Below are 12,800 nucleotides of genomic sequence, written 5' to 3'. Positions count from 1 at the left end.
TGTTCTCATAAGAGCAGCTGGCCATGCCAGAAAAGCATCTCCACTGTATCCTCTCCCTTATCATCCCCCTTTACTTTCTCAGTCTGTTTCTCTCTCTCACACTGTCCTCCTGCTACTTCTTCTATATCTGGAAAACCCCTAAAGTGCTGCCAGGGGGTCACACAATATGACCGAATCCTGGTGCTGCTTTGCTGCCTTTCTAATTGTTAGCAGCTGGTCAAAGTAAATTAACTCTCTGCACTTAGAACTAAAATTAGTCTGAGAAGCCTTCTATGCATTTGTATCTCCAGTCTGTAGTGTTAGTGTTTAATACGTTGCTCTTTTCTGGATACATAACAAAATCATTATGGATCTACCCAACACAACTATTTTGTAAGTAATATACCAGAATTAATGTTTATTTAAATAGTGTTTTTATTCATAGAGTTTGACTGTTCTTACCTGCATGCCATACATAATTATTGACGTAAAAGAGAAATACTGCAGACATCTCATCAAAAGAATAAAAAATGCTGGATTGGAATGTAATTAGAGGCAAATACTTTATTTCAATCATGTTTCTGTCAATCAGTTAAAGTTTTAGGCTTATATTTAGATTTTTGAAATGTCCCAAATGGTTTTATTTCAATAAAAATTTATGACATCAGGATTTATCTTTCCTAAATTCATGAAATTAGATGTGAATTTAATAAAAGCACAAATGCTGTTTGGTTAAACTGGAATAATGTATATTTGACTTGTGCTTTACAATGATGGGAATGATACTGTTAAAAACAAGAAAACATGAATAGATTGCTGAAATATTGTGTATGGTTTCTTTGTTGTGACTTGACTTGAACAGAATTTTTTTTTTCTATTCTGTTATAAAATGTAAATCATTATGTGATGACTTGAGCTATATTGGATCACTTTGCTCAATAGAATGACATTGAAAATGTGATTTATGTGTAACCATAGTACCATGGTTTATTTAATTTTAGGTATTCTGATTACATATCTTGGAGAATATCTTTTCATCATGATGTAGGGATGGAGAAGCATGAGTAACTGGTATACAGTAATGAGTTTGATTTACATAAACACATTCTGTTTATAGCTTAGTGTTTGCTGATGTGTCTCTTCTCTATTAGCAGATGGCCTCCCTGCAGCAGCAGCAGAACTCTCTGATGAGGAAAGTAAAGAGGACTCTCCCCAGCCCCCCTCCAGAGGAATCTCCGCTCCCCATTATGACTCCAGCACAAATGTACAGCTCTCCTGGCATGCCCCAAAGGGTCCTTCCAAGACCTGCACAGGGAGTAACCAAGGCTGGTCTTTTGAGTGAATTAAAAGCTGTGGAACAAGAGTCATCGAAGCTTCGTAAGCAGCAGGCCGAACTGGAGGAGGAGGAAAAAGAGATTGACGCTAAGCTGCGCTATTTGGAGTTAGGCATCACCCAACGTAAGGAGACCATGGTGAAGGAGAGGGAGAGGAGAGATTTGGCATATCTGCGTTGTATGGGTGATGCCCGAGACTACATGTCAGACAGTGAGCTCAATAACCTCCGAATGGCGGCTGCAACCGGAACTTTTGATGCTAATGGATTGTTGACAAGACCTAGCACTGCACCACTGAGTCAGTTCACAAATGACCTCAATGCAACCTCTCAGTATCCTTCAAATTCATCTTATATGTCCTACCCATACCCTCAAAGTCTACCATCAACACAGCAGCCAGGCTCTGCTTACCAACAGATAGGTTTCCAACCTCCACAGTATCCATCATCTTCTGCACCCCAGCCTGGAACATTCCAGCCTCATCCCCCTCCAGGCCCCGGATACCAGAATCAGGGAACATATTCTTCCCGCATGTATACCCAGTCGTCCTATCAGACAGACATTGGCCTACAGCAGCATGGTCATCAGGGCTTCCATTCACCCGGTCAGCCTATGCCAGGACAGAGCCTTCCTTACCCCAGTCATAGTTCCTACCAACTAGGCCTTACATACCAGCCCCAAGCAGAGATTCTTACTGTCCATCAAAGACCCAGGCAAACTTCTTTGGCAGACCTTGAACAGAAACTCCCAACTAACTACGAGGTCATTAGCAACCCAGCAGTGTCAGTGGCCACATCGGCTCCAGATACAAACTTTGGTTCAGGTTACAGCAACGCATATGGACAATACTGTCCCCCTGAGCCTGGCCTGACTCACTCTGTGGATAGCCCCCCCTCTGCTTATGCCTCAGATGGTCTCTACACTTCCAGCCTGGAGCAGAATATTCCTAGGAACTATGTGATGATTGATGACATCAGTGAGTTGACAAAAGAAAACGCTGGCCAATCCACTGATGCTCTAGGTCATCCTGTTGGAGGGCGGTATCGCAATGAGAATGGCCCTGCTCGAGCGCCTGCCTATGGAAGGCCAGAAGATGAGCCTGTTGATGCTTATGGAAGACCAACAGGTCCAACTGGTTACCAGAGCACCGTGGACAGTCGCACCAGCACCACAGTTAGTGGAGGCTCATCTTATTATTATGATGATTATAAACACACATCACGTTCTAGTAGCCACAAACTAACATCCAAGAATCTTGCTCCTGCTGTAGTGTCCTCTAAACGTAGTAAGCATAGGAAGCAGGGAATGGAGCAGAAGATTTCTAAATTCTCCCCTATTGAAGAAGCCCGGGATGTGGAGTCTGATCTTGCCTCTTACACAATGACAACATCAACAGGGGGCTCCTGTACGGTTGTATCAAGATCCAAGAAGCTTCAAGATGATGGCACTTATGGGATGAAGAAAAATGCATATGACCAGCAGAGATATTATGGCACCAGTCGCGATGGTCTTGAGGAGGAGGACCGTATGTACAGCTCTGGTAGGTCCAGGTCCACAGGATATGGTATGGACAAGATTTCATCCAGAGATGCCACAGGTCATCGCAGTAAATCCTATGAAAGAGATGCTATGGAGCGATCTCAGAGAAGCAGTCGCAGTGGAAGACCTCCCATGCGTCAGAATTCAGAAGAGGAGAGCCCCCTCAGTCCTGTTGGAAAGCCTGTAGGCATGGGAAGAAGCTCAGGCATACCAGAGGCCCAAGATGTGAGAAATCAGTATGGCTCCAGCCATTCACTGCCAGATGTGCAGGACCACCACAAGAAGGACCTTCCTAGAAGTCATGTCTATAAACCAGATGATCCTTATCTTGTAGATGACATGCACTGTGCTGTTTCTGACAGTGAAGGTAACTGGTGCTGAATCATTTGTGCTGTATTGTGTTCCTACCACCTGTAAAGTATGTTTCAAAGACTGCATGCCAAGTGTGGAGAGGAGCTTCATTATTTTTTTTTCTGTCTTTTTTTGTTGATTGTTCCCTTTCACGTATAAAGCCAAATATGTTTCATATCTATGTTCTGCATGCATGTTTTTTTTTTGTTTGTTTGTTTTGTCTGTAAGGTGGGACATGAACTCTGCTTTTTTTTTATGGATTCCTCAAAAATCTGCATGGCTCTGGAATGCGGAGCATGTGAGCATGTTATGTTTACGCGTTTCCACAACAATCTGCATGCTACTCCACTCACCAGATGAAACCAATTGACTGATAATGTTTGTATTGGTTTTTAAAAAGCGTATCATTTGAGTCAAGAGGAGACTGATTGGTTTGAGAAACCACGGGAGGCCCGCTCTGATCGCTCAAGACATCATGGAAGTGGAAGCCACTCCTCCACTGGCAGACGTAGTAAGCAGGCCTACCATGATTATGAAGAGCCGCCAGAAGAATATTGTCAACAGGACGAGTACAACCAACAACGCCACCAAACTTCCTCCACGTCACGAGACCACCGTCACCATGGCAGCAACTCTGGGAGACACAGCTCCTCTCGCCACTCTTCAGAAGACCCCAGGTCCTCGCGTTCTTCCAGGACACATCCCAAAGATCCGTCTGGCCGTGCTGATGTCAGGAGCTCCTCATCTACTCAGAGAAGGAGTGGCACAGACTCCCGCTCTGCCCATGAAAGCCCTCGAAATTCAGGAGACTTTTCTCGTGAAACAGTCTCTGGTCACCACCACGGCACTGGGGGAAGGAGCCAGAGGCCGCAAGGAGATCGCACAGCCACCAGGAGACAAGATCCTAATAAACCACAGCAACAACCGCCCCCTCAGGGCCATACTGGGCAGCAGCAACGATCAGGTGGTCAGGGACAGTTTGGGAGACATCCAGGCCCTGAAGCAGTTGATGGTACCCAACAGGGCCAGCAGCAGCATCAGCAGAGTGCACAACAGCAGCAACAGCAGCCACCACAGCAAAGCCAGACTCCTCAAAGCAGCCAGCCCACAACAACCACTGCCGGAACTGGACCAGCACAGCAGCAGCAGCAGCAGCAGCAGCAGCAGCAGCAGCAGCAGCAGCAGCAACAACAGCAGCCCAAATCTGGAGAAGCCCCATCACAGGGACGCCAGCCCGGAGTGGGGTCTGCAGCAGCGCCACTAGCTTCAGCTGTAAGTAGACCCTCAAGTAAACCGACCCTAATGTTCCGCTAACTTAGTTAGTGTGACTAAAGACCAGCTTTAGTTAGCCCCTGTTGCTTGCATCGTCACTCTTGCAAGAAATTAAAGATGACAGTATATGTTATTTTTAGCTGTGTTAGGGGTTGTGTGATAAGTGTTTGTGTCCTTTAATTGTGAAAATCCTCTTCAGCAGTCAAAAATGGCTGAAGCTGCACACCTGTGTCTATTTATCCCTGTGATGTTACTGCCATCCTTCAGTATGGCATGCTAAATAATCTAAAACAATGAACCAATGTAAACCAATATTAATATTTGTCTCAAATTAATTTTCCTCAGGCAAAACTGGAAGCCTCACCTGCAGCAGCCACAGCAGGAATGAAAACTACAACAGGAGTCCCAACAGCACCCCAGCCTACCAAAATAGCCACACCCCCTCTAACGGGGATTGGTAAGTCTCAGTTCTGCGATCAATATAAACCACAAAACCTCAAGTAAAACAAAGCATGCAGTTTATGATGGGTATGTGTTTTTACTTTTTTCTTTCCAGGCTCCAAAGCACCTCCTGTGGGAATTGGTAGCAAACCAGTAGGTATTGGCAGCGCTGCAGCAGGACAAGCACCTGCTGAAGGGGATAATGTTCTCACCAAAATCCTGCAGGGAGGGGCAGCAGAGCAGGCGGGAAAACTGGGAGATGGTACGGTCATGTCCTTTAGCTTTTGTTTCCAAAGCAGAGTCTAATAATGTTGTCAGCAGATATTTGGGTTCCTTCAATAGATCAGGTTGTTTTCTAAAATTAGCCTCTTTCTCTTCTTTCATTCTGACAGCTTTGTCTGGCCTTGGAAAGAAGTTCACCTCATTTTGGTGAACAAGAGAGGAGGGTAAGTGAAATGTATTTTTCATGTTTTAATGTGATCATTCCAGTAGCAAAACATTAGTAGTTCCAAATCTTTCAGATATGCAAACTGTTGATTTAAGAGTATGACTTGCTTCAGTTGGTAGAAAACATGAAATGCTTCATTTTAAACGACTGTTTCTCTGGAAATTTGATGTATTTGCTTATTGTTTCACTTGTTTATTTTGACTCAATGTTTTCTTTCAGGGTATGCAGAGATGAAATGAGATGGATTGGATTGGTTGCTTTGTACCTGAAAAAACTATGAAACCACATTAAATATATTTCACATTACAGAGGATGTAGAAGAATGAAGATCCTGAGTGCATCAGTAAGTATGGATACTTCTCTGGTGTTCAAATTCTTGTCTTTATTGTGCTATTGTACCACTTGGACCACTTATGATACTTTTAGTTTTTCTCCCATTTGTTTTAGCTTCTTTTTGGTATGGCTTATTACGTGCATTGTGACCGATTGAAAATATGAAATACTGTCACATGAAGAGTGATGGATTAATGTTCTATCTGTTGTATATCTACATAGATTAGCATAGTCCATGTCTGTATAATGAGAAGACTCAAGTGAAGCGGTGACTCATTAAATGTGGACTTTCTGTACCTTTCTCTTACCCCAAATTACTGAAAAGAACTGGAATCAAGGGATGCCTTGTCAACACTGAATTCCACAGACATTGGCACACGACTGAAGTGAATTAAAAAAGGGGGATTGCTTCATCAGCAAGCTATTACAAGACATGAGCAGGGGGGTTGCAGAGTCCTTAAAGGAAGTGGATGCTTTGACAGAACTACAGTCCCAGAATAATGATGGTGAGAACGACCAAGACCTCATTAGACCACTAGTAAGTAATCTCAGAATGTGCATGTTTGCATGCATGTGCTGCTAGATTAGTGGGTGGGTAAATAATTTTTTTTGCAGTTGTTTTAAATAGTTATATTTAGTCAATTTCAGAGTTTTGGCTCTCATTAGCTCTTTGTTATGTCAAGCAAGGACTTGAAAGTCAAAGCCCACTTGAAACTTGTACTTAAGAGGTGAGAAGCCACAGCCTAGATAACCAAAGGTCAGCTCTAGTATGGTTTATCCTCTGACTGTTGACACCTTCAATAATCTGGACCAACACAACGTGGTATAATTAGCCCGAGAGAGCTAACTATGGCTTGGCTTTAATGTCAAACCCGCAAAGGCACATTGGGACAATATATAACATGTGTGGGCACTCGGATTCATGACTCATGGAATCCTCTTGACATTGTAGAATGAATGATTTCTGCTCAATGGAACAGAGCTACAGAAGTGAAAAAAAAAAGCATGTTACAAATACCTTCTGTCCAAACAAGTGTTGTCTAAACTCCAACACTTGTGTGAATGGAGTTTAAGTCAATTTTGATGCACGTCTAAAACTCATGTGTTGTTTTATCCATTTGGATTCATATCAGTGGGTCTGTCATTCATATCTGTGTGTCCTCAATCTGAGGGCTCAAAGAGGAAATATACAGATAAACCAGACTCAGTGGCTCAGTGGATTAGCACTGATACCAGCAGGGCTGGTACAGGTTGGAGTATTGCACCTCACATCTGAGGTGCAATGTGGTATTCTGGCTGTGCAGTGACATATAGTAATATGGCTTTGAGCTGATGTAATGAATTTTGCAAAATAGAAGCCCATTTGTAATAATATTAATTTTATCTTTTAATTAGCTCCATATGCTTTATAAGGCAGCATTAATTCTCTGTTTGCATCTGGTCTGATGGATTCAGTATTTTTCATTAACACTTGATTTATTACCACCAGCTCAAACGTCTTCACTTTCTTTCAGGTCGATAGTGAGGATGCTGTTAAGTGAAAAGAGGCAAAAGAGCACTGCAGATGCATAAGAGTATCCTCATCCTCCTGGGATCAGTCGGTGCAAGCCTCGCTAACTGAGGCAGGTGGATGTCATGGGAGAAATTCAGCGTGTTTGTCCATGCTTGTCCCCTCCTTGAAGGCTCCATAAAGGAAGCCTCACTGCGCCCTCTACAGAGATTCAAATGCAACACCACACTTGTCTGAGGAGTGTACATTGCACAAGGATTCTTGATTCTACATTGATGTCTTCAGAGTATTTTCGTGCAAAAAAAACAAAAGAAAAAGAAAAGAAAATAAGAACAGATTTCATAGTTTTTCCCTGTACTAAAGAGACCAATGTTAGCCCGCAATGATACCACATACCTGGAAAAGACTTGGCGTATCACAGCAATGACAACCAACCTGGCAATTTCATTAAAATCTTTGAATGCTTGCTTTTTTCTGATTTCCACAGTACATTCCAGGATAGGGAATCGGACCCTTTCTTTGAATGTGTTTTTAAATTTCTCTGTCTTTTTGTTTCTGTGTCTACAGAATGCATTGTGTAAATGTGGACATGAGAATGCACGTACAAATGAAAAAACTGAAAAAATGCCCATATTAATACTTTTTCACCACATGAGAGATGACGCTATTCATTAGCTGTGGGCCTTAGGAAAAGGAAAATTACTAGCAGCATGCCGATAAGTGTGAGATTCGCAGAGATGAGAGGACCAAATGGAAGAGTGGCCACGGCTTTTTGTTAGCCATCACAAAGCCATTGTTATTGTCAGCCCCAGAGCCTTCTGGGACTTTATCCTTTTAATAACTTGTGTAATCCTTTGGTTTTTAGTTGTTTTGGTTATTTTTTTAAACATTTATTTTGCCTGATATTCAATGAATGGAGGAGCCTTATTCATTACATGTTTTTACTTGTATACCTCATATGTTTTAAAACATCCATATCATCATGAATTTCTTTTTACACTGTATACTATTGTATGTACATAAGACAGATCAGAGATTTAATATGTAAATTTGTCATTTGTGTATTTAATGAATCACTCTCCAGTGACTTTCTTTTTTTGTTTTTATGTGTTTTTTTTCCCTTTAGTCAGACTTTTCATTTTTTACTTTATATTTGTTTGAATCTGCATTTTCTTGCGTCGAATAATTTGCTTATTGATTTTTAAAAGCAATAGCATGCAGCAAATGGTATATAGCACAATGGTATAAATGTTGTTTCAATCAGTGATGGGAAATATCAAACACTTCTATCAATAAATAGCTGTAAAACAATTTGTCAGAAGGTTTACAACCACAGTACCATGTACAGACATGCATGATATGTGCAGATGCATAAGAGCATGCAGACAGGTACACATACACCTTCTATAAACAAAAACAAAAACAAAAAATAAACAAAAAATATTTATAGGTGTATATGTGGATGTGTATATATATACACACATCCACATATATATCAGGAACATACCACCACTTTGCATCTTTGTTCCACTTTAGAGCTAAGTCTAATTGAGTTCTCACCAAATAGACTTGTTAACCTCCTGCTGATTAATGAGGTTACCAATTCACTAAAAAGCTGGGCCCACTGCCTCTATTTGTGCAGACACACTCACACACACACACACACACACACACACACACACACACACACACACACACACACACACACACACACACGCACACACACACACACACACACACATGCATACTCATACTGGAGAGGACGAAAGCAATTATCAATTCAAATGTTCTATGCAATGACTCATTTTGAACCTGGAAGTGATTCAGCCTAAAACGGTATAATATCATCACTGTACTCACGAGAGAAAAAAAAGAAAACAGAATCATGAACTAAAATCATTAAAAAATGAAAAAAAGGTAATGAAAATGTTTTTACTTAGCAACTCGTCTGTATGAATTTGAATATTGAATATTGAACTAGAATTGTTTTTTTTTTTTGTGGCATGTTTCAACCCCTCCCTCCCCGCATGGGAGACTTGTTGCCAAAGGGTAAACTGTGTAGACTGTCAGTTTTGAATGTCCATCATCATGTTGCTTTTGAAGCATGGGTTTGCTTGGCTTTGTCTGGCTGTTCGTGAGCCCTCATTCAGTTGTTGTGCGTTTTGGCTGACCTGGGCTCCTCAAGTGTTTGGCTTGCAGTGACTGTCTGTGCTGCTATAAACCTGTGATACAGATGGTCAACACTTCTCATTAGTACGTGTCGATGTACATATTGGGTGTCATAATAACCTGCAGGGTGAATGGAGTGTTTCTATTGGGTATTTCATCGTTGATTACACCCACTCAGCAGCCAAGCCATTTGAAAGGTGCATGATTAGATCTTTTATGTGTGGAAGTTGTATCAGAATTTTAAAAAAAAAGTAAGGCATGATTTCGCCATGGTTTGCCTAACAAACCTTGACTGTCACTGGCCAGTGCAGAGAATATAGATGAGTAAAATGTTCAGCCAGTCATTCACAAATCAGGGCATGTCATTTTGAAAGCACAAGCCTGACTGGTAGCACTTGCTGCTCGATGAAGCGCAGAAATGTGGGGGTTGCGTAACAGTGCCTCTAACTGAACGGTGTAAGATCTGCATCTGAACAAAGTGGAGGTGTGATGTGGTCGATATGAGGCGCATGAGACAAAGAGCCTTCAGTGCAGCCATGCAGATGAAGAGAGACAGACACATTCTCACATTCTTACTGTAAATACAACTTCATTCTTCTGTACAGCTTTTGAGTTTTGAGTACGGCTGTCATGTGCATTCCCATGCCGTATTTGCTGCCAACTTTTGTGTATAAAATATTTGTTACTATCACAATAATGAGGATGAAACCAATGATGATGATTATTATTATTGCATAAGCATAGTGTATGTGGCTGACTTGTATTGACTGTTTACAACAGTGGAACAAATCGTGTATTGAGAAACATATCCAGTCCGTGCAGAGTTTCTATACATATTGTATTTGTTAAACAAAAAGTGAACAAACCTCCATGGCAATTGCAGAATAGAAGGCCTTTGTCAGACTAACAGGAGGTCCTCAGTTTGATGGATATGACCTGCAATGTAAAGAAGGGAAGAAGCGGAAAAAATTAAATTAAAAAATCTGGAAAATGTCATTCACTGTTGTAAGTGCAATGGGCAAAATGTCAGTCGTGTATCCATTGTGAAACCTTGTGTTCTATTCAGTGTATTCCTGTAAACAGATAGAGTACATTTTGGTGCATCATGTCAAGTAATGTGAAAATATTGACCCTGCAATTTCCAAACAGAGAAAAGAATAAAAAGAAAAGGAGTCAATTGTGATTTCTGTGTGCGGTCTCTGTGTGAATGTGTGTTTCCTTGCAGCTCTGATAAAGGCGCTTGGTTGTAGGTGAGTTTTGTCGAGGGTTTGCTGCTGATAGAAAAGAGATCAAGAATAAGACCTCGACAGCAATGAGACTGAACAGATAAGACCAGGCTTTATGCGTTAAGGTGGTGATGACTTATCCCAGCGTGGGTGGTAGAGAGAGAAGTGTGAAGAGCAGCGTTTGGCAACACATTGGGAGAGATGGAGGTGTGAGAATGAGTGTGTGTCTGATTAAGAAAATGTTTTCTACTGTTACTCATGTTTTTGTCCTGTACAGTACATGCAGTTTCAAAGATCCTATCCTGAAAGTTACAGAATGATGAAGATTTTTGTATTGTAATTCTCTCCCGCTTGTGTTTAGTTTCCGAATCATCTCTGCTGCTTATTTCTGTATCAGTAAAAAGGATAATGGGAATCATGTTTATCTGCTTGCATACCTGAATTTGCTTGTCTTTTGGCTTTAAAGCAGTGTCCCTTATTCTACAGACAATTCACTTGGAGTTGACTTGTGAGTTTACTTTTCAACACCAGACTATTCTTTTGTTAGTATCTGGGAGTGGCCTCCCTTTCCCTCGCTTCCTTTCCCTATTCTTCTGGGTTTCCTGTCTGTCTTCCATTGTCAGTCTCTGTTTTTTCCTAGTAATGGCAGTTTGCTGGATGGTGATTACACATTCAACTCACCTGTACCTCATTACTTCTTAAGGCTGATTGAAAAATAAACACTTCCGCCGGCGCCCCTGAAGTTCTCGTCACCGCCCACCGAAATTCTCGCGAGGGGAAACTGCTGTGTGTCCCGAGAAATTCCAGACCGAGGTTGCAGAACCATAACATGAAAAGTGGTTCGCGACCAGAGCAAAGCAACACGTCAAGACAATAGACGCAGAACTATAATCCGCCCTTCAGCTTATCCTGATCTGCTCCTCACTTTTTGCCGGGTGGTCAGTAACCCTCACAGATAGGGATGGGAATCGAAAACCGGTTGTTGTTGAGAACCGGTTCCCAGTGTTTCAATTCCTTGGAATCGTTTGGCGATTTTGCAAACGATTCCCTTATCGATTCCAGTGGGCGCGAATGACGTCACCACGCAACATTGCGTGGTGAGTCCAGCGCAGCCAGCAGTTAACAAACATGGCGCCCAAGTGGTACAAGCGCTCGAAAGTTTGATTACACATCCCTAAAAAAGACGACAACAGGGCAACTTGCAAAGTGAATATTTCACCAAAGGGAGGAAATACTACCAACATGCAATAACTATGAATGAATGATTAACGTCGGTGAATCTGAACCCAGCAACGTTAGCAACGTTAGCATGTCCTCGGCTAACACTGCAGGTAACTAACTAACTAACAAACACTGCCTATCATGTTAGCACCATTTGCCTCATTGTAAAACCTGCTGTTAGTAACGGTTAAGGTTAAATGAATGCCTTCTCAGACATTACATTTAGATGAAATCATGAGAGACAGAGCCTGACTGGCTCAGAGCCAGAGGCTGGTGGTACTACCCCCAGTTCACGTCTACTTCCAGCTTCTCCTTTCACCAGAGCAGGGAAGAGTTAAATTACCCAGGCCATGATAGACCAATGTGGACCTCACCGTTGTTGGGTTTGTAAGGTCATGACTCGTGTTACTTCTAAACTAAACAAAGTTGATGCTAATCGACTGTTTTGTTGTCCTTTTTCTCCAAATGAGAATCGATAAGGGAACCGATAAAGAACCGAATGGTTAAGCAGAATCGAAAATAGAATTGGAATCCTAAAAATCTTATCAATTCCCATCCCTACTCACAGATCTTATCAGGACTAACCTTTAGTCCAGTGAAGACCTTTTGCACTGTTTGGCAATTTTGTCCTCTGCTCTTTCCACCATTGAAGTCTGTTTTATTCAGATTTTTACTCACCTGAATGATTTGAAGCCAGCCTCTCTCCCATAGAATCCTGCTCTTGGAAACTAAGCAACTTATCACCTGAGAAATCACTCTCAGTAGAGAAACAATCATCGCCCTAGTTTCCGTGCCAGGAAAATCCAGGAGAGCCTGTTCATGGCTTTTCGTGGGTCAGATGACTTAAATTTACTTCCTCTGAAATTCCAAGAATAATTAGTTACTCTGTTAATTGAACACTGACCTGTCAGTCTTCGGTAGAGCCTCTGTTGCCTGTGGAAAATCTATCCTCTGAACCTGGAAATACTTGAGTCTTG

The 12,800-nt window shown here is 41.8% G+C and overlaps 1 protein-coding gene across 5 annotated transcripts in view; it reads left to right on the top strand.

Annotated features, from left to right (window-relative positions):
• Positions 1 to 10,559, top strand: part of bsnb (bassoon (presynaptic cytomatrix protein) b) — a 69,792-nt gene extending 59,233 nt beyond the window's left edge. For 2 of the 5 annotated variants that reach the window (XM_075461116.1, XM_075461112.1), the window contains exons 6-13: positions 1,131 to 3,219; positions 3,604 to 4,475; positions 4,821 to 4,932; positions 5,032 to 5,178; positions 5,309 to 5,362; positions 5,584 to 5,707; positions 6,023 to 6,235; positions 7,212 to 10,559. In XM_075461116.1, coding sequence (XP_075317231.1) covers positions 1,131 to 3,219; positions 3,604 to 4,475; positions 4,821 to 4,932; positions 5,032 to 5,178; positions 5,309 to 5,349 — 3,261 coding nt within the window. In that variant the 3' untranslated portion in view covers positions 5,350 to 5,362; positions 5,584 to 5,707; positions 6,023 to 6,235; positions 7,212 to 10,559. Of the gene's footprint in view, positions 1 to 1,130; positions 3,220 to 3,603; positions 4,476 to 4,820; positions 4,933 to 5,031; positions 5,179 to 5,308; positions 5,364 to 5,583; positions 5,708 to 6,022; positions 6,236 to 7,211 lie in introns of all 5 variants that reach the window. The other 3 variants (XM_075461115.1, XM_075461113.1, XM_075461114.1) reach the window with 3 other exon arrangements.
• The last annotated feature ends 2,241 nt before the right edge of the window (positions 10,560 to 12,800 follow it).

This window comes from Odontesthes bonariensis, chromosome 3, assembly GCF_027942865.1.
Source record: "Odontesthes bonariensis isolate fOdoBon6 chromosome 3, fOdoBon6.hap1, whole genome shotgun sequence".
Taxonomy (NCBI): domain Eukaryota; kingdom Metazoa; phylum Chordata; class Actinopteri; order Atheriniformes; family Atherinopsidae; genus Odontesthes; species Odontesthes bonariensis.
The sequence above is the reverse complement of the archived record's forward strand: the minus strand, read 5'-3'. Positions and strand labels throughout refer to the sequence as shown.